General features: G+C 36.0%; 1 protein-coding gene across 1 annotated transcript in view; it reads right to left on the reverse strand.

Annotated features, from left to right (window-relative positions):
* Pi3K92E (phosphatidylinositol 3-kinase 92E) overlaps nucleotides 1-20,505 on the reverse strand; it is a 381,915-nt gene that overhangs the window by 156,450 nt on the left and 204,960 nt on the right. The window contains exon 11 of the mRNA XM_090402293.1: nucleotides 15,413-15,601. Coding sequence (XP_090258419.1) covers nucleotides 15,413-15,601 — 189 coding nt within the window. The remainder of the gene's footprint in view (nucleotides 1-15,412; nucleotides 15,602-20,505) is intronic.

Below are 20,505 nucleotides of genomic sequence, written 5' to 3' on the forward strand. Positions count from 1 at the left end.
TCCAAAAAAACAGACAAAACACTACACAAATACAACATCAAAACCACCTTTAAACCCCCGACAAAATTAAGACACCTACTCAGTTCTTCCAAAGATCTTCTTCCACGCCTAGCCCACCCAGGGGTTTACAAAATACAATGCACACGTAACCTACCATACATTGGGGGAAACAGGGCGAACCATCCCGATTAGGAAGGACGAACACAAATAACACATTAAATACCTCCATTTTGGAAAAACCGGTGTTTCTGACCACGCACTCCAAACATACCACAGAATTTAAAATTATGTGCTGCAGCCAGTGTAAAAATTTCATGACTCCATATTTGAGCATTTTTGGTCAAACACATGGTGCAGTGTAGGGACTTGGTACCTTGGAAAAGTACCAAGTCCCTACACCGCACCAAAACCTGGTTCGAGAGGAAATTTAAAGAAGGTTGTGAAATGCTTAAACATAATCCAAATCTGAACAAAATTGATGGCCTAACCATTCCAAGAATGTGGAGGACCTATTTGCATTTGCAACCTTCATAGCAACCAGAACAAGCCAAAGAAAAATCTCAATACAAGAAGACTTGGTGAAGTTTTTTTTTTTTTTTTTTTCCCCTTTAAGAAAAACATAGTATAACAATCTGAACTGTACAAATCCAGAAGAATCTTAGTACAGGAGGACTTTAGCAGAGTTTATTGTAGTTTTTTTATTTATTTCATTTATTCATTATTTTTATATATATTTTTTTTAATTTCTTATTATTTTTATTTATTTATTTTTTTATCACTAGAGGTCAGGCTAAGAAAACGATTAATTAACAGCATAGATTTAATTTACCTTTATAGAGTGCAAGAGCATGTAGCTTGGTTTCCTATACACGTGTATCTTTCTGATGATGACCTCAATACAGGGGTCGAAACGTCATGTGTTAGTTTATTAATAATAAGTAAAATAATCATTTCAACACGTGTGTTTTGTGTCCCTAAATTCGTAAATACGAATATTAAAAAAAAAGATGTGTAAAAAGGAGAACTACAAACTCAAATATACAAATATTATTCAAGAAAAAATGAGAGTTTGAAGACAGAATCAAAACTTTGAGAATCACTGGCAAACTCTGAAGAAAACATTAATAAAATCAAAGGATTGCATGGTGAAGTTGTCTACAAGGATAGGAAGTACAGAATCCCATGGTGGACTCAGGAAGTTAAAGATATAGTCATGGAAAAGAAGAAAGCTTATCAAAAGTTCCCAGCAAGTAAATTGGCATGTGCTGTGATAGAATGTGTAAAAGCAGCTAAACAGAAGTCACAGAAAAACTTTGGTAAGAATATAGAAGAAATAGCAGAAAGGTGGCAAAATGTTTTGGGGGCTACTGAAGAAGCTTAGAAATAGAGGATAGAGTACTGTAAAAACAATTAGAGCTGTAAAAAAATAGTGACATGAAAACTGAAGATAAAGATCTTCTACATGTCTGGAGTAATTATTTGGAAAGATTACTGAATGAAACAAATGACAGAAAGATTACTCAGGAGGAATGAGGCAGAAATATATATCAACATTGCAGATAGAAAAAAGAAAAAAAAAAAGGAATTGAAAACCTGAAATGTGGAAAGGCAGCTGTTGTAGGATGTGTTTGACCAAAAATGCTCAAATATGGAGTCATGAAATTTTTACACTGGCTGCAGAACATAATTCTGATGGCTTGGTAACAGGGTCGAATTCCAAATGATTGGTGTATAGCTCTCATAGTACCTATTCTATATTATATATATATATATATATATATATATATATATATATATATATATAAGGAAATAAGACAATGTGAGAATTACAGAGGAATTTCCTTACTGAGTATTCTGGCTAAGATCAGGATATATCATATGACAAAGTACTATTAGAAAAACTGTTATATATTATAAATATTAAAATTTTATGGTACAATATAGATTAGAGATAGCCAACTCAACTCTTTATGCAGATACAATCAACAATCCCCAGATGACTATTTCAACAGTCCAGATGTGGCCACTATGTAAAGTAGAAGAATAACTTCCTTTTTCTTACAAGTAATGTATTCTCTTCAACAATACAGTTATCTCAAGCAATGACTTATCCTCTTCAGCAAAGTGGTGTAAACTTTACCAACTGTCCAGTATATATCCCCCCCCCTCTCCCTTATCTTCATCAATGACTATTTGCAGCAATTCTCATTAATATAATACTCGACTTGATGCCTTCAGTCAAACATACATAAACTTGCTGTACAAAAAACACTCAACTGAACACACTGACATTTGTCCACAGAATTAGTCTATTCAAGTCCATGCAGAGATAATGAATCAGATATGTCCTTTATCAGTCATTCCGACTTACCATCATCAGCAAATACTTGGATATCACCCTCCAAGGGCTGACAACCTTTTCTTAGTGAAGAGCTTAAAAAAATATATTTTGTTTTGAAATATTATTTATTAATACTGAAAAAAACATAACAAACATCCAATTAGGTATAAATTAATGTGACTTTTGCTGCTTAACTAAAATATCAAGTGATGAAAATTATGGCAAAGATGAAAGATTATGACAAGTATGCCATAATTTTCATCTTTGAACAGGCTGAGACGACTCATATTGTTCAGACAATTTCTTGATTTATTTTTAATATAGCTCATGTTCAGAAATATTTGCTTGCAGAAATACATTGAATCAAAAAAAGAGAAGTTCTAATGCAAATATTTTCAAATTTGTGTGTGTGTGTAGTAAGTTACTCCACAAACACAATTTGATTGCATTGAATATGCAGATATTATTTTGTTCCTGTTTTAACTATTTTATACTCACCACCCCTTGCCACTTTGCAGTATGTGTGTTCTGCTTGTGACGTGCAGCCAAAACTATATTGAAACGTGTTTGTGGCATGTGCATGTTGTACATGTATGCAAAAAAGTTAAAGAGCTGCAGTTATATGTGTGTGTGTAGTAAGTTACTCCACAAACACAATTTGATTGCATTGAATATGCAGATATTATTTTGTTTCTGTTTTAACTATTTTATACTCACCACCCCTTGCCACTTTGCAGTATGTGTGTTCTGCTTGTGACGTGCAGCCAAAACTATATTGAAACGTGTTTGTGGCATGTGCATGTTGTACATGTATGCAAAAAAGTTAAAGAGCCGCAGTTATATGTTCAAAGAGTCGAATGTGACTTGCAAGCTACATGTTGCAAACCCCTGCTCTAATCCATTCCCAATATCAATAATATACACATTGAATAACAACCGCTCAAAAAGAGAATTCTGCAGTACACCATTGGTCACCTTTCTTCTTGTAGACAGCACCTCTATACATTACTTTCTGATACTATCTGACAGATTTTCTGTTATCCATGTCTAAGTTTATTTTGCATACCCATCCCTCTGAGTTTTTATAACAACTTTGCATGTGGGCTCATATCAAATGCTTAGCAACATCCAGATGTATCATGGCATATACATTCCCCTTATCTAACTCTGCTGTCACTACCTGCACTCACAGCTATCCAAAGGTAATCCATTCCAATCGTGCACCACTCTATGAGAGAAAATTTCAGCTTTCATTCCCTTCTTCATGTATTCATTCTCAACTTCTAGGGATGTTTTCTTGTTCACTCCCCACAATCCATAAAATAAAAAATTCCATCTATTGGTATCCTATATGACCATTTAAGAAGTTTGTAGGTCTCAATCATATAACCCCACTGTTTGCAGCCATAAATTCTCAATCAGTCTTCATAATCTGCATTCCACAATCCCAATATCACCTTTAACACTCTCCTTTGCTCTTTCCACCGATCGGCATTACCGCAGAAACCAAAAGATCTGACCTGTCTACAATAATCCAAAGAAGGTCATATCAAGGCCCCTTGTAAAGAGACAAAACGACTTCCTTATCCTGTCACGTTACAGTTTGTTTCAGCACTGTAATTATTGTTTAAGCTATATTTGCAACCTCTGCTAAATGGCTCTTGAACTTCAACTTCCCATGTACTAAAACTCCAATATCCCTAACCTGATCAGTTTCTTCTAGCATAATTCCAATATAATATGATATCGGATATCTCATTACACCAAGTCCATGACTTTATATTTACTAACATTGAAATACTTGTGTAGAGGCTTAAGTGCTGTGAGGACATTATGTTGGAGGTTTAATGGACTTTTTACAGCACTCACAAAGAATTAAAATAGAATTTAATACTTCCTATATTTCGTCCTAGTCACTAGGACATCTACGGGGATTACAAAGACACTTAATGTAACATGCACACAAAAACTTACAATACTAAGCCCAACCACGTGGGTGACAATAAAGTCCTATCTAGGTGGAGCGCCCTCTAAGGGCAGTTGTAGGTGGCCTGGAATGTACGGTGGGACCTCTGGCGATGACTGTTTCCCAAATCTTCGGAAGCTTAATGCAACCGTATTTGTTAAGATTTGGTTGGTTTTTGAGAGCTGCTGCTGCTTCTAAGAAAAGTCTCTCTTTCTTGAATTTGCTGTGGTGGAGCATGGTGGTTTTTTTCCATGATACTCTGTGGGTGGTGTCCAAAACATGGTCAGCCAAGCCTGAATGGCCATAGTTGTGTTTAACGATGCACGACTTGTGTTCCTCTAGGCGGATGGATGCTGATCTGCCTGTCTGTCCAAAGTACGCAAGCTTACAGGAACAGGGTACTTTGTAAACTCCAGGCAGAGAGAGAGGAGGGAGCTGATCTTTCGTAGAACGGATAAGGGTAGCCAGTTTGCGGTAGGGCTTATATGCTGTGTGTAGGTTATACTTTTTTAGTATCTTAGCTATTTTTTCCGAAGTGCCACGGATGTAGGGTATGGTGATGGCATTTTTAAATTCTTGTTGATGAGAGGGACGGGGAATGGGGGAGGAATTGATTATTTTTTTGATACTGTGTTCGCTGTAGCCATTGGAGAGGAAAGTTCTGTGTATGTGGTTAAGCTCAGTAGTGAGGGCGGTTCCACTGGAACAAAGATTGTGGGCTCTCTTGGTAAGGGTTTTAATGATGCCATATTGTTGTGAGGGGTGGTGGTGGGAGAGTTTGTGAATGTATCTGCCTGTGTGTGTAGGTTTTCTGTATACAGTGAAGGCAAGTGTATCATTAGGCAGGCGCGTGACTAAGGTGTCTAGGAAGGGTAAACAATTGTTCTTTTCCTTTTCCTTCCTAGACACCTTAGTCACGCGCCTGCCTAATGATACACTTGCCTTCACTGTATACAGAAAACCCACACACACAGGCAGATACATTCACAAACTCTCCCACCACCACCCCTCACAACAATATGGCATCATTAAAACCCTTACCAAGAGAGCCCACAATCTTTGTTCCAGTGGAACCGCCCTCACTACTGAGCTTAACCACATACACAGAACTTTCCTCTCCAATGGCTACAGCGAACACAGTATCAAAAAAATAATCAATTCCTCCCCCATTCCCCGTCCCTCTCATCAACAAGAATTTAAAAATGCCATCACCATACCCTACATCCGTGGCACTTCGGAAAAAATAGCTAAGATACTAAAAAAGTATAACCTACACACAGCATATAAGCCCTACCGCAAACTGGCTACCCTTATCCGTTCTACGAAAGATCAGCTCCCTCCTCTCTCTCTGCCTGGAGTTTACAAAGTACCCTGTTCCTGTAAGCTTGCGTACTTTGGACAGACAGGCAGATCAGCATCCATCCGCCTAGAGGAACACAAGTCGTACATCGTTAAACACAACTATGGCCATTCAGGCTTGGCTGACCATGTTTTGGACACCACCCACAGAGTATCATGGAAAAAAACCACCATGCTCCACCACAGCAAATTCAAGAAAGAGAGACTTTTCTTAGAAGCAGCAGCAGCTCTCAAAAACCAACCAAATCTTAACAAATACGGTTGCATTAAGCTTCCGAAGATTTGGGAAACAGTCATCGCCAGAGGTCCCACCGTACATTCCAGGCCACCTACAACTGCCCTTAGAGGGCGCTCCACCTAGATAGGACTTTATTGTCACCCACGTGGTTGGGCTTAGTATTGTAAGTTTTTGTGTGCATGTTACATTAAGTGTCTTTGTAATCCCCGTAGATGTCCTAGTGACTAGGACGAAATATAGGAAGTATTAAATTCTATTTTAATTCTTTGTGAGTGCTGTAAAAAGTCCATTAAACCTCCAACATAATAACATTGAAATAACCATTTTCACATGCCTGCAATTCCAGTCAATTCTGCATATTTGCTGCATTTCTAATTACCCTGCCTATCTTTCATCATCAGCAAAAAACTGTACATTACCTGTCAAATTCTTCTGGGTGTCATTAATGTAAATGATGTAAATGTAAATGAACCAATTCCTGTGATACACTACTGGTCACCTTAAATCTTGCAGACTCCTATCTCCCACATACCACTTTTTGATATCTGTCAATCAGAAGTTAGTATTTTCTAATCCAATCCCATAATCTCCAATTTATGCAACAGTCTTCCATGCTGTATCCTGGCAAAAGTCTTAGCAATGTCCAAAGGTATCATGGTGTATCCATTCCCCTCATCCAACCCAACAGTAACATTATTATAAAATGTGAGCAATTTGTTAAAACATGATCTTCACTTAGTAAACTCATGCTGCTTATTACAAAGCATAGATTCTCTGTTAACCTGCTTCTGTATACAAGCTCTTACTAACTTTTCCAAAATCTTCACCCCTACTACAGAGATATTGATAAGCCAATAGTTGGACACATCAGTTGTTGCACCACCTTTCTGCAATGGCACTATCGTATCATACATTTCCACTCCTGTGGAAATCCTCTGTTCTGAGGCTCAAATTATATACTGGTCATAGGAAGAGCCAGTTCAACTGAACACTCTTTTAGCATCCATGCTGATATCTCATCAGATTCTAGTGCTGAATTCTTCTGCATTTTGTGCAACAGTTCCAGTATCACACCTGAGTTTCTTCATCCTCTTCACTGGATGAAGTATTGCATATCTGGATTTGTAGCTTTTAGCAAAATGAGTACTCATCAGTTGAACAATCTCTTCATCTATGACACATATGCCATCTACATTCAACACAGCGATTCTTTTATATTCATTCTTTCTTTTACTTACCGCATAACGACAGAATTCTTTTGGGCTTCCTTTAAATTGCAGAGCCAGTTTCTTTTCACACTAAGAGTTACTTGGCTTTCTGTATAACAGTTGTAAATCTTCTGGCCTGCTCCTTATAAGGGTGTGCTGAAAATTTGTGATAATCACCATGAAGGAATTCACATAGAACCATGTAACTTACACATTATTCTACATTTTTCCATTAAGTGTAACAAGTATACACTTGTTACAATGCTTCTGTATCATTTGCAATCCTCTGAGAAAATAGTTTTCTTCCTTGTCAAAGGAAGAAAACTATTCCTCCTCAGCTGCAGATATGACTTCATCACCAGTGGTAAAGTTTGTTTCTTTCAAGTGGTTCTTTAAATTTGGGAATAGGAATGACTGAAAATCCCTTGAGATGACAACACGTTCTCTCTTTTGGTTGGCATTCAAACTTTTGGGGACCCACTTTGTGGAGAGCTTCTGCATGTCCAGATGTTGATGGATAATAATCCCCCCCCCCAACTTGTTCCCTGGATATTCCCCAGAGGCAGATATTGAAAACCCAAGTTGTGTATTGTCTGTTGTGTTTCATGAGCAGGGTGAGCAGGTGCATTGTCCTGCAAAAGCAACAAACCTCTGCTCAGTTTCCCATGGCCTTTTTCCTTCAGTACCTTCTTCAATTCCTTCAGGGCTGTTGAATAAACTGCTGCTGTGACAGTTTCACCTTTTTTTTTGGGGGGGGGGGGGGTACTTGGTAAGGATTATGCCATCCACATTCCAAAAGACAATGGCAAGAACCTTCCCAGCTGACTTCTGGGTTCAGAACTTCTTTTGTCGTGAGAACCTTTGTGTCTCCACTTCACTGACTATTGTTTTGGTCTCTGGGTCATAGTGATGATGCTATGTTTCATCAACAGTCACAATACACGCCAAACAATTTGCAACCGATTTCTCAAAATGACCCTAAATCCCTTGAGATGACAGCACATGTTCTCCCTTTGCAGAATGCTGCATCATCAATGTTATCAGGTGAGATCGCTGTGGAAGTGGGGGCATCTGTTGATGTAGTAGTGTTCTGATGATCCGAAGCAGTGTTCTAGTGTGAAGAATGTCAGCAGCACTAACATTCTTCACACTAGAACACAATACCATGTGAAAAAAAAAAAAAAAAACTAGGAAAAAACTCAGATGGTCATTCTTTTTGGCTTTGTAGTTCAGCATGTAACCTTTTCTGAATGGAACATCCATAAACTTAGCCACTTCCGACGTCAGTATAGCATGATCATTGTCACTAATTGGAGGAAGAAGAGTTACCTCTGTAATTTAATATCCTCTGACACTATAATCAAATGTAAAACTCTTTGATCTGCAGTTCCTTTTGTCACATGCTGCCTGAGGAAGTTGTCCAGCAACAGCTCAGTAACTTCAGTTTCATTCTTCAAGAGATTTCATCACTACCTAAGCGATGTTTATATAATTAAAGTCACCCATGATGATTACTCATTTTGCACCATCATGCTTATTTAGTAATGTATTTCATTATCACTAGCAACTGATCCACCATATCTGTAACAACACCCCACTATATATTTGATCTTGTTAGACTCCACCTCACACCAGATGACTTCAAACATCCACATGGAAAACTGTTGCAGTCATAGCTTTCTACCCTATCTAATCATCTAGTATCATTAGCAGCACATTCCCTTCCCTCCTTTCTATCCTTTTTAAAAGCACTCTACATTCAATACTAGTTAGTATATCTGCCCTGATAGCCAGGTCTCACTAATGCCTACGATCTTAGGCTCCTTGTTAATCTAGGCAACACACTCTACTGCTGTTTCTGATACTCCTGGCATTTGTGTAGACATAAGTTACCTGCTTTTTTTTGTATACTCACTTCTGTAGTCTGTGTGTCCTAGTTGGACATCTTGTAGATCTCTATTTTTATCTAATGCTTTGCTTATGCTGACATCTTTGAACTTGCTTAGTAAGTCTGAACCAATCAAACATACAATCGTTTTTTCCCTTCACAATCATTTTCATGATAATGCACATTCCTCTCATTAATACGATTACATAACATGGTCCTGCTTTTGCAATCTCACCATTCCTCCCATCACAGTCTAGTTTCCCTGACTCTCTGTATTAGGTCTCACAACAATTTATCATTTTCCCATACTCCTGATACCAAACACATTCAAGTTTTAGGCTATCCCTCTTATACAAATCCATTATTCCTTCAAACTAACTCCACACATCCAAATACTCAAATTATTCTTTCTACACAGCCTATGCATCAAAGTGTCAGCCATCATGCTCTTGTTCTTACTTCATTTCTATCATATCTATATACTATTTTCACTTTCTCACTCTTCACTTTTGTTTTTTCCAATAGTCCTTTCGTATCCTCTCTCATCCTATATTTATTACAAGACAAACTGTTTGTTCCTACCAACACTATCACCTCTTTTATTTATATTCCCTGCTTTTCAATTACATTCATTAAATTTTTTTTTTAGTACTTGGAAAACTCAAAGTAATCACACAGTCATCAACTGCATGTTTTATGACAATCTTCATGCCATATGATATCCTTCTTTTTATAATAAATTTTATCTACCTGATTATCTTTACATGAAATCTACCTGATTCAGTGCTTTTTTTTTTTTTTTTGTTTCAACTTTTGTCACTTGTCCTTCTCGTCTTTCTGATGCCTCTCTAATCACTTTTCAACTTTTTTCAATTTCCCTCATCTCTCTAATGATTTACTTTTTGAGTATTCCAAATGTTAATTCATTTCCGATATTCTTTATTAGTTTTCAAAATGGCATGATTCTATTCAGTGGTGCAATTCACTTTGTTAACAATTTCACTAGCATTAGTTTTTGTTGCTACTCTATTGTTCTTGCAAGGTTTTGGCACTTTTACAATACTACTTTAACATTACAGTATTTTAACAAAATATCAAGAAATATATCATATCAAATACTATAAATACACAAAAGTCAGCAGTATTATTACAATAAAAACTAATTACTCTAAAAAAACAATACAATAAAAAAGGCAAACATCACTAAATTTCACAGGAGCATTAAACACACACATACACACACTGACCTTCTGCCATATTAGTCTCAACACAATTTTTGATATACAAGATTATATTAATTTGTATTATAAAATTATACTATACTTGATACAGAAATATAAACACCCCAATAATTTAGAAGATTTCTCTGTGTAAGTGTACAATAAACTACTATGGGATGATGTTAATTGCAATGTGAGCCTATACTCTAATGCTCTGAATTAAGAGTGAATTCATTACAACATTAATGCTATGGAAAATGTAAGATTGTAAGGGGTGCTTAAGAGTCAAAGCTGTATAAATGAGAGGATTCCTCCACATAGCCTTTAGAGGAATGTGGAGAACTGACCAGGGCTTCTGACCTAATGTTCAAATCCTCACCTTCTCGTGGTACACCCTGTTGGGAAGTTACCTGGATACTGAACAAATGAGGATGGGCTGCCAATTTGGAATTTAGCAGACAAAATTGTATTCTTATTGGCTTAAACCAATATACAAAATGATGGTACAACATGACAAAATTTCATGCTGGCTGGGGGGGTTGCTCGATTAAATAAGGCCCCCCCATTGTTTTCGCCAGGGAACCAGGGCGAACAGCGAAAATTCAGCTACTAGAACAAATCTGAAAACACACCCCAACTCAACATCACCAGAGTTAAAGATCGGTATTATCAACATAAGAAGCCTAAATGGCAAAGAAATTGAGCTAGCTAAGGAATTAGATAAGTACCAGATCGACATAATAGGGGTGATTGAAACAAAAAAGACCAAAACTGGTGAGATCTTTCTGAGCAATAAATACAAAATGTTATATTCAGGCAATGACAACCAAGGAAAAGAAGGGGGTAGCCATAGTATTCAACACTAAATACAAGGCTAATCTTCTTGAATGGCAGGCAGTCTCAAGTAGAGTGATATGGACAAATATCAGAATGGTGAATTGAACAATGAGACTTATTTGTGCCTATAGTCCTACAGAAGGTTCTACTAAGGTAGAAGTGGAGGAATTTTTTGACGCTTTAGAGAAAGCAACTGACACAATGAAAAAGGAAAAGTTGGTCTTTGTTGGGGATCTAAATAGCAGCATAGGAAATGATTGTCAGACATACAAAAATATTTTGGGAAAATTTGGAGAAAAGAGCAAAGCTAATAATAATGGCAAATACCTGTCGGATTTCTGCTCAGGACATGGACTGGTTATTACTAACACCATGATCCAAAATAAAAATGTGCACAAATTCACATGGAGAGGAGAGGCAAGGAATAAGAAGAGTCTCGTTGAGTCTCCACGTTTGCAACAAGTTGCCCCCGGTGTTGTACCACCTTACCCCAGTCCTGAAGATACTTTCAGGTGTAAACTTTGTTTGCTTACACTTGGATAAAGGATTAAACTAAATTTATTATAGTCTAACCAAGTGAAAAATAAACTTTCAACATCTTTCTCTAAATCCAGAGTAATTTAATAAAAAAAGGTGGCACACCATTTGGCAACTCCTATAGGTAGAGATGATCTTGCTAATACTTCTGCCAGGTATCTCTACTTGGGCCTGGCTCCCACTGAAGAGACCTCAATAAAGGTCGAAACTAGTGTGGGTAGTGGCCCCCTTAATGCATAACATTATACATATCTACAAGGAGATGTGTTTTGCATTATGGGAGTAATATGAGATAGGAGTGATGTTAGCTTGCTCCACCTTTACAACGAGTTGCTCCAGTGTTGTACCACCTTACCCCAGTCCTGAAGATACTTTCAGGCGCAAACTTTGTTTGCTCACACTTGGATAAAGGATTAAACTAAATTTATTATATTTATATCTTAGTACAAGAAGGAGCAAAGCCATGTGACCTTATGCATGACAAGATGATTAATCTGAGCATGGTATAAATCATGTATGTGTTCATGAAGTGCAGAGCTCACAAAATATTTATTTTGTGATTTTATTTCCAAGAAATCCAAGATAATTCTCTTGCTAATCAGTTTATTTTATATTTGGAAATCACCTTTGGCAAAAATATAAATTTAGAAATTTTATACACCATCTTTCTTTTGAAAATGATGCAGTATCACATTTCACTGCAATCAAAAACCATATTATGGAATTAATTTTTTTTTTTTTCTTAGTGAATAAAACAAAAACTTTAAAAAAGAGCAATAACAGTGGTTGTGTTGGTTTTAATGTTGTGATGTTTTAAACATTTAAGTATATTTTTGATGGCTATGTTGAAGGGAAAGAGAGTAAAACTGATTATAAATTTGTAGACATTTATAAATATCTTAACTCGGCACAAAAAAAAGATTCTAATAATAACATTTTAAAAATTAAATAGTTTTGTCCAATTTCTGGACATATGTGTAATATATTATTTTTGTGAAAATTCTAAAAGTACATCATTGAGATAGTTCAGAAATACTTAGTTTTTCATGAACATTCTACAGAAAAATGAAACAGACATCCTGGAAATGTTCAGGAATCTGTTTTAAAAAGAAGCCATGACTTTTTTGCTGATATCCTGCCACAAGATGTATATTGGCTCATGAAAAGAAAAATTGGTTTACACCTATAAAAAAATAAGCAACTCATGTTAACTACCTATTGATGTTAGTACAGTCTTGGTGATAACTGCTTCTAATAAGGATGCTCCCGTCCCCTGTGGGTCTAGAAATTATGAAGCAGTAATATAAACACACAAGCTGCAAAATCATCTTAATACAACTATAATTAGTCTGTATGCCAATGCAAAAAAGGGCACTTGACTTTTTTGCTCAATGCAAAAAAGTCAAGTGCTCTTTCTGGAATGTTTTTGTTTTATTCACTAAGAAAAATAAAATTTAATTCCATAATATGGTGTGTGTGTGTGTGGAACATGTTAAACGAATGAATAATATTAACACATAGACTGCTATTGGCGTAACGTGTAAATTTGCCATCAGTGAAAACAGGTTGTTTTTCTCTTCAAAAATGTGTAATTGTTGAAACACTTTCCACTTTGTCTCTGTGACTATAAATTTTCCTTTAGCAAAAAAAGTTGTCAGAGTTTGTGTAATTATATTACTGGTTGAAAATTTTGGTCTATGCCTATAGGGGGCTGCCAGCTCATTAGAAACAAGTGACACCAATGTTGCAGTAACATCCCTATGCAGTAACCATAAGCCAGTTATAAACTTGGTGCAGCTGCCAGAATGCTCTTAGTATATTCTCTTCACTAATACATAATTCCGCTTAGCTTTTTTTTTTTTTTTTTTTTTAACTTTGCCACTGTAACTACAAACCTTTTAGTAAAAAAAAAATTAATCAAATTATCTTGTAGTTGGTGTATAGATAATCACTTCTTTTAATGTACTATCTATGAGATATCCTGCCACAAGATGTATATTGGCTCATGAAAAGAAAAATTGGTTTACACCTATAAAAAAATAAGCAACTTATGTTAACTACCTATTGATGTTAGTACAGTCTTGGTGATAATTGCTTCTAATAAGGATGCTCCCGTCCCGTGGGTCTAGAAATTATGAAGCAGCAATATAAACACACAAGCTGCAAAATCATCTTAATACAACTATAATTAGTCTGTATGCCAATCTTCCCTTCCCCTACCCCATTTGAAATACCCTGCAATAACAAATTATCAGGTAGTCCGCAACAATATTCAGCACAAAAAACATAACACATAGTTGGCATCCTAATATAGATAGCCAACTCCAAGTTATCTCATAGTTGGCAGTCAATCTGTTAAGCAGGAACTTCAGAAAAATAAAAAGAAAAGCTGTGGAAAGAATATAAGGAGAAATATGAGGGCAGGTGTCTGCGCAGTTAGCCTAGTGGCTGTGCATTTCGCACAGCCACTAGGCTAACCAATGCAACCATATGCTGGGAAGGAGTGTCCGAGGTTCGATTCCATTGGTGATGTGAGGAGCTGTCCACGCCAGGTCTTGGGCGTGGACAGTAGAGTTTTTCTCCCCAGTTTATCTGGGGTTTTTCATCCCGCAAAACAGGCAAACCGGCCTTGAGAACTCAACACCACTGCAGACATAGGATACCGGGGCGTAGGGCTGACCACCTTATCCTGTGAACGGTTAAGGTCTGATGATTAATAAACCCTCAACACTGCAAGGTAAAAGAGGGAAAAAGGAAGATGAGATGAGATATAAGGGCAGGCCAAAGGGAATCTGAAAGTTCTCTCACTATGTGGTGATAATAAGAAGGATCATTTTAATGAATGCAGATGGTCAGGTGATTAGCAGCAAAAGAAATGGTCAAATTACTGAGTTTTTCTCTGATTAGGTGGAAATAATCATCTGGTGTGCTGGAAAGAAATTACAAAATAGAAGTTATGAAGTGGAGGTGCTCAAGATATTGTAAAATCTTAATATGAATATAGCACTGAAATTAGAAAAGATTACAGCATATGTTATGTTATGAGAACATGAAAAATAATTGGTAGATCTCATGGTCCAGCTGTCCAAGTCTCAGCACTGACAGGATCACATGGGAAAGGAAAGAGCACAAGATTGTTCTCTCACATGAAGAAGTTAGCAAAACAAAAGTAGCATATTATAGAATGGTTAATATCTATGGAGTGGGAATTAAGGTAGCAAATAAAAGTTAATTGAAGCAATTAGGCATCAAATAAAAGCTAGTTAGTTCAGGAATAAGTAGAATGTGATACTCTATGTGGGAAGGGGCAGCATAAATTTGTGCTGGAACAGTCTTTGGTTAGTAATTTAGTCACTTTAATAAACTGACAGCTGAGTAAGAGAAATGGCTACAATATGATAATACTGTTGAATTTTGCAAAGGCATCTGACAGGATTTTACGATGAAATCTATCATCTACACTGAAGCAAACGGGAATGAATATGAAGCAAGTGACAAAGATTAAAGGATGACTCAGACAGATATGAGAAGCCAAGTGATGTGGTAAGGAGTTCTGCATACTTAGACTGATGCTCTTTCATTTGTATGTTGAAAATTTTGGATATGATCTATTTATTCTCTTCAGAAAGTATAAGTTTATTCACATTTTTGAATAAATTATTGCACTTTTCATTTTTTCATAATGCTATGCAAAAATTATCTCTTAAATATGTGACCTCTAGACAATAAAAAATATTTTTTTCATTCAAATATTGCACACTTTATCACTGATATTCATTAAGAGCAACTAATCATTCTAAAACACAAATAGGAATTACCTGAGCAACATCATGATGATCCTGCCATTTGAGGCAATGCAAAAGTTTTGACAAAGAGTGTGGTATGTTGATGAGACAATCATGCCGTAAAAACCAAAGAAGTTCCTTTTCTTGTTCATGCAGCTGATAGAGAGCATCTTTCTCAGCAGTCTGTCGCAACTGTTCGAGGTGAATCTTACTTGCATGATGCTACAAAGAAAAAACCAATACAGCTCTTGATCAAGTTTTTTTTTTGTATTTTAATGACAGAAAAATTCACAATGTGAATTTTTCTGTCATTAAAAAAAAAAAAATCCTTGTGAGATATTAAAAGCAACTATTAACAAATCATTTATAATCATTCTTGTTAGATGTTTAACCTTTATCATTAAATTAGATGTTTAACCTTTATCATAAAATTATCCCATTTAAAGAATAACATTTCCTACAGAAGATCCTAATATAAATTCAAATAATCAAATTCTTTTTGGCTATAGTGATATGTTTGTAACATTTAGCACTCTTGTAAATACTTTTTGATACATATGTCACAGATGAAGGTTTCATCATGTGTTGCTTGCTTGGGGAGAAAGACCTAAGTTCAAATTTTATCTGTTGGCTGGATAAGTGAGAAGGTTTTTAAGGAAGACTAAATTAATCTTAAATAAAAACCATTAGGACTTCTGCTCTTCCAAAATAAAATATAAAATAAAAACCATAATACAGTAAACTCTCAATTTAATGGACCCCGATTCAACTGACTTTGGATCAAATAAATACAGATAATGAAATAATTAATATAAAAAAAAAATAATACAATGGTTAATCAGAAGCAATCGGCAGTATTTATAAATTGTGCGTCTTTGGATACATTAGTGTACGTTCGTGATATTTCGTGCGTATTCTCACTGATAATGTCAGTGAGAAGGACATTGAACAATAGCTAGACATCGACGAGGGTGATCCAGGCTACCAAATTCTCAGCCAGGAAGAGATTGCTGACGATGTTCTACGGTGGTGATCAGGAGGTTGATAATGAGAAGAAGTGGTTCCAGTTGGTCCGAAACTATTGGTGATTAGAGAACACATGGACGACATCATCTCGTTCATAGGCACATCTTCAGATCCAGAGGCGATTGCTTATTACGAACATTTTTGGCAATTTCGATTGTTAATTACAGGAATACCTCAATTATCGTGGCTTATAATTTGATACCAAAATTCCAATTATCGTGCTCCAAATTCAAATTATTGCTGCTGCGAGATGTAGCCCACTACATATTCAACCAGTTCGAGTCGCCACTCTTGTAGCGCTTCGTTTTTTATCCGACGGCGCCGCTCACCACTAACTGTCCGCCTTTGCCTGAAGTATATGTGGATATTTATTTTCCTTCTTATTTACCCCTACAATGAATGCTAAAAGAAACAAGGATGATATCAAGTCTACAGCTATCAAGAAGAAACGTAGAGTGATCAGCTTAGAAGATAAGTTGCATATGATAAATAAGTATGAAGCAGGCATAACCAAAGTCAAAATTGCAAGAGAGTATGATCCAAATGAATCAACTGTTCGACATATTTTAGACCACGCTGCAAACCATAAGCAACTAGGACAAAGTGCATCGACGTCGTTTGGGTCCCAAACTACGAGAAACAGAAGCCATCTTAGGATTGAAATGGAAACACTATTGTCAGTGTGGATAGAAGATTGTAACCAAAAGAGAATTCCTCTTAGTCAAATGACTATAAAAACAAAAGCATTGAATTTGTTTGGAACTTTTAAAAGAAAACAATTATAAAGCAAAAATTATTCGGCGTCAGTAGTGGAAGAAACTTTCTCTGCAAGTTCAGGGTGGTTTGATTGGTTCAAAAAAGCGAAAAGATATTTAATGCTGACGAAACAGGCTTATTATGGAAAAAAATGCCCACTAAAACATTTTTAGTAAAAAATGAAAAATCACAGCCTAGCTACAAGGTTTCGAAGGAGCGTGCCACACTTTTACTATGTGGCAATGCTTCTGGAGATTACAAGATGAAGCCTCTCTTTATTTATCATTCACAAAATCCTCGCTCACTTAGAAGTTTAAAATTGAATCTCCATTCATTGGAGATTCAATAGAAAAGCTTGGATGACAAAAACTATTTTTGAGGATTGGCTTAAAAATTGTTTTTGTCCTGAAGCTGAAAGGTACTGCAAGTCATTAAATCTTGATTTTAAAATCTTATTGATATTAGATAATGCACCTAGTCATCCAACAGCACTGAATGATTTGTGCGAAAATGTAAAAGTTATTTATTTACCACCTAATAACACTTCCATCATCCCACCAATGGATCAAGGTGTAATCGCATCCTTTAAGGCATATTACCTATGAAGAACTTTTTCACAAGCAATAGAAAAGACTACAGGAGATGAAGCTATGACTTTGACAGAATTCTGAAACACATTCAATATCAAAAATTGCATTGAGAATGTCAAGGAAGCATGGAGTGAAGTAACGTCTAGCAACTGAGAGAGGCGTGGCAATTTAAAAGATTATTCCATACTGTGCAAATGATTTTAAAGGATTTGAAAATGAAGTAACCCGTGTTATCAATGACATAACTAAGCTTGGCTTCGATCTAGGACTAAAAGAAATTGAAAAAGGTGATGTTCAGGACCTGCTTCAGTGACATGATAAGGAGCTGGATGATGAAGACCTAATTAACCTCGAGAGAGAGAACGTACTTGCGATGCTCAAATCAATGATAATGACGAACATATTGGCGTGGCACTGAAGGAATTTACCCTCAAAGAAATGGACAAAATGTTTAGAATTGCTGAAAATTTTAAACAAAAAATCTTGAACGGCGATCCTAATCTTGAGCGATCAATGAAAGTTCATCAGGAAATTGAAAATTCCATCCGTTGTTACTGAGTTTTATACGAAGAAAAAAGAAAGAAAAAATTCCATCTGACAACTCTACATCAATTTTTATCCAAGAAAGAATAATTCTATGTACTGTATGTCCTCCTTATATATAAATAAAGATTAAAGAATAATCTTGTTTTTCTAAATGAACCTTCATTTTTTACTTAACAGGTTTAACACATTTCTTTTTTACTTCATATATAAAATTTAATTAATAGATTTGAAAAATCCTTGGCAATGATCACTCGTTTTACACTCATTATTTATCCCGATTATCGCGGATTCGATTATTGCGGTATTTTTGTGGCAACAATAACTGCGATAATCGAGGTATTCCTGTATTAAGAAACAGTATAAAAGTGGAAAGCAACGGAAACGTTATGCTTATTCCAAGCCCAATTCTCAGTAAAATGGTCATCATCATCAACAACCATGGGTCCAATGCCCGTAGGTGTCTGCTGCCATCTTGATATTATTCTTCCATTGCATTCTGTTTTGTGCAAGATGACTCAATTTGTGTATAGAGTTTCCATACCATTTGACGATGTCATCGCCCCATTCTCTGTTTGGTCTTCCTCTTTTGTTCTTTCCTTCAATCATTCCAAACAGCAACGTTTTTAATTTTCTCTCATCATTCATTCTACATATATGGCCAAATAGACGTAGTTTCCTTTTGATTATTTTCTGGATCAGGTTTTCTTTTGTTTGTATTCGTCTGTAGATTTCCTCATTGTTCACTTTCTGTATCCAGCTTATTCTCAAGATCTTTCTATAGCACTTCTCTCAAATGCCAATATCCTCCTTTCAGATTCTCTCAGGAGTACCCAGGCCTCGCATCCATAGAGCATGCTGCTGAAGATACAGGTTTCTACAATGCACAGTTTAGTTTGCATCTTTATAGCTCGGCTGTTCCATATTTTATCCATGGCTTTTAAAATAGTTGTTGCTCTGGCTATTCTAATTTTTATCTCTTTTTTGGGATCCAAGTCATGCGTCATGTGGCATCCAAGATATGTGAAGTGTTCCACATTTTCCAGTTGAAATCTGTCTATCGTAACTCTGTTCAGTAACTCCTGTTGTCCGAACATCATTTTAGTTTTTTTAATTGACATTTAGCCCATATCTTTTTCCTTCTGTGTGTAATGTTTGCACTGTCTGTTCCAGCCTTGCTGCGTCTTCTTCAATCAGGACGATGTCATCTGCAAAGCAGAGGTAGTTTATTCTCATGCCATTTATTGAAAATAAAACACTTTCAGTGTTTTATTTTCAATACTATTCCAAAGATTCGCGATTTAACAGACTTTTTATTTTATGTACAACCCTTAGTCTCTAATAGTCTGTTAAATCGAGAGTTTATTTACTGTATTAAAAATTATGTACAGATTATATCAATAAACTAATATTAATAGTTGTGTATAACTATCTACACTTCATACATGTACCCTTTCCCAATGGTTCATTATCTTTTCCATTTATAGAAAGACCACACACACTAGAAGATATCTGCACAAACAATCACACCATCATCCAGCCCAACAGTATGGTATCCTAATTCTCGTGGAAATATTGAAGTATATTAAAATTTATTTTAATGTATATCCTAGTTGACGTTGTAATTTCCTTAAATTATTTAGTAAAAAATGCATAACCAATGTCTAAACCTTTCCACGAGAATTACGATAATCCATGGAGATGATATTATACGTAAAGCACGCCATTACGGTAAAATGAAGTTAAAGCTATCAAGACAACTGAATCGTCTCGCCTTCCTAAATCGCTGCCGGGATAACCAGGTAATTCATAACTGTGTCAAATTCAAGCACCATTTCTCTTTGCAAAAAAGCTCTTCATATTTATAACCGTGCCAGCCAAGCCTCACTCAGGGAACAAATCGCCATGACTCGCCATTTCCTGAATGATGCTAACTTAGCTATCCAGGCACTCGAAGGTGACCTTTCAAGCACCTTAAGCTACGAAATTTGGTCTATTTTAAATGACATCTCGTGCACTGCAGCGAAGAAAGAATTTAAAAAAGTACGAGATCGACACATCAAAAAATTTAAAAATTTAAAAAAGAACTCGATCTTGAAACCACAACTTCTTACTGAAACGGTAGTCAACCTTTCATCATTTAGTGTGAAACCTGAAGCACTCGACACCCTCGCATGTGGCCACAACTTTGACATTGCGCCCAGAAGAATA

Source organism: Typopeltis vanoorti, chromosome 2 (genome assembly GCF_054136105.1).
Source record: "Typopeltis vanoorti isolate ZY-2024b chromosome 2, IOZ_Tvanoo_1.0, whole genome shotgun sequence".
NCBI lineage: Eukaryota > Metazoa > Arthropoda > Arachnida > Uropygi > Thelyphonidae > Typopeltis > Typopeltis vanoorti.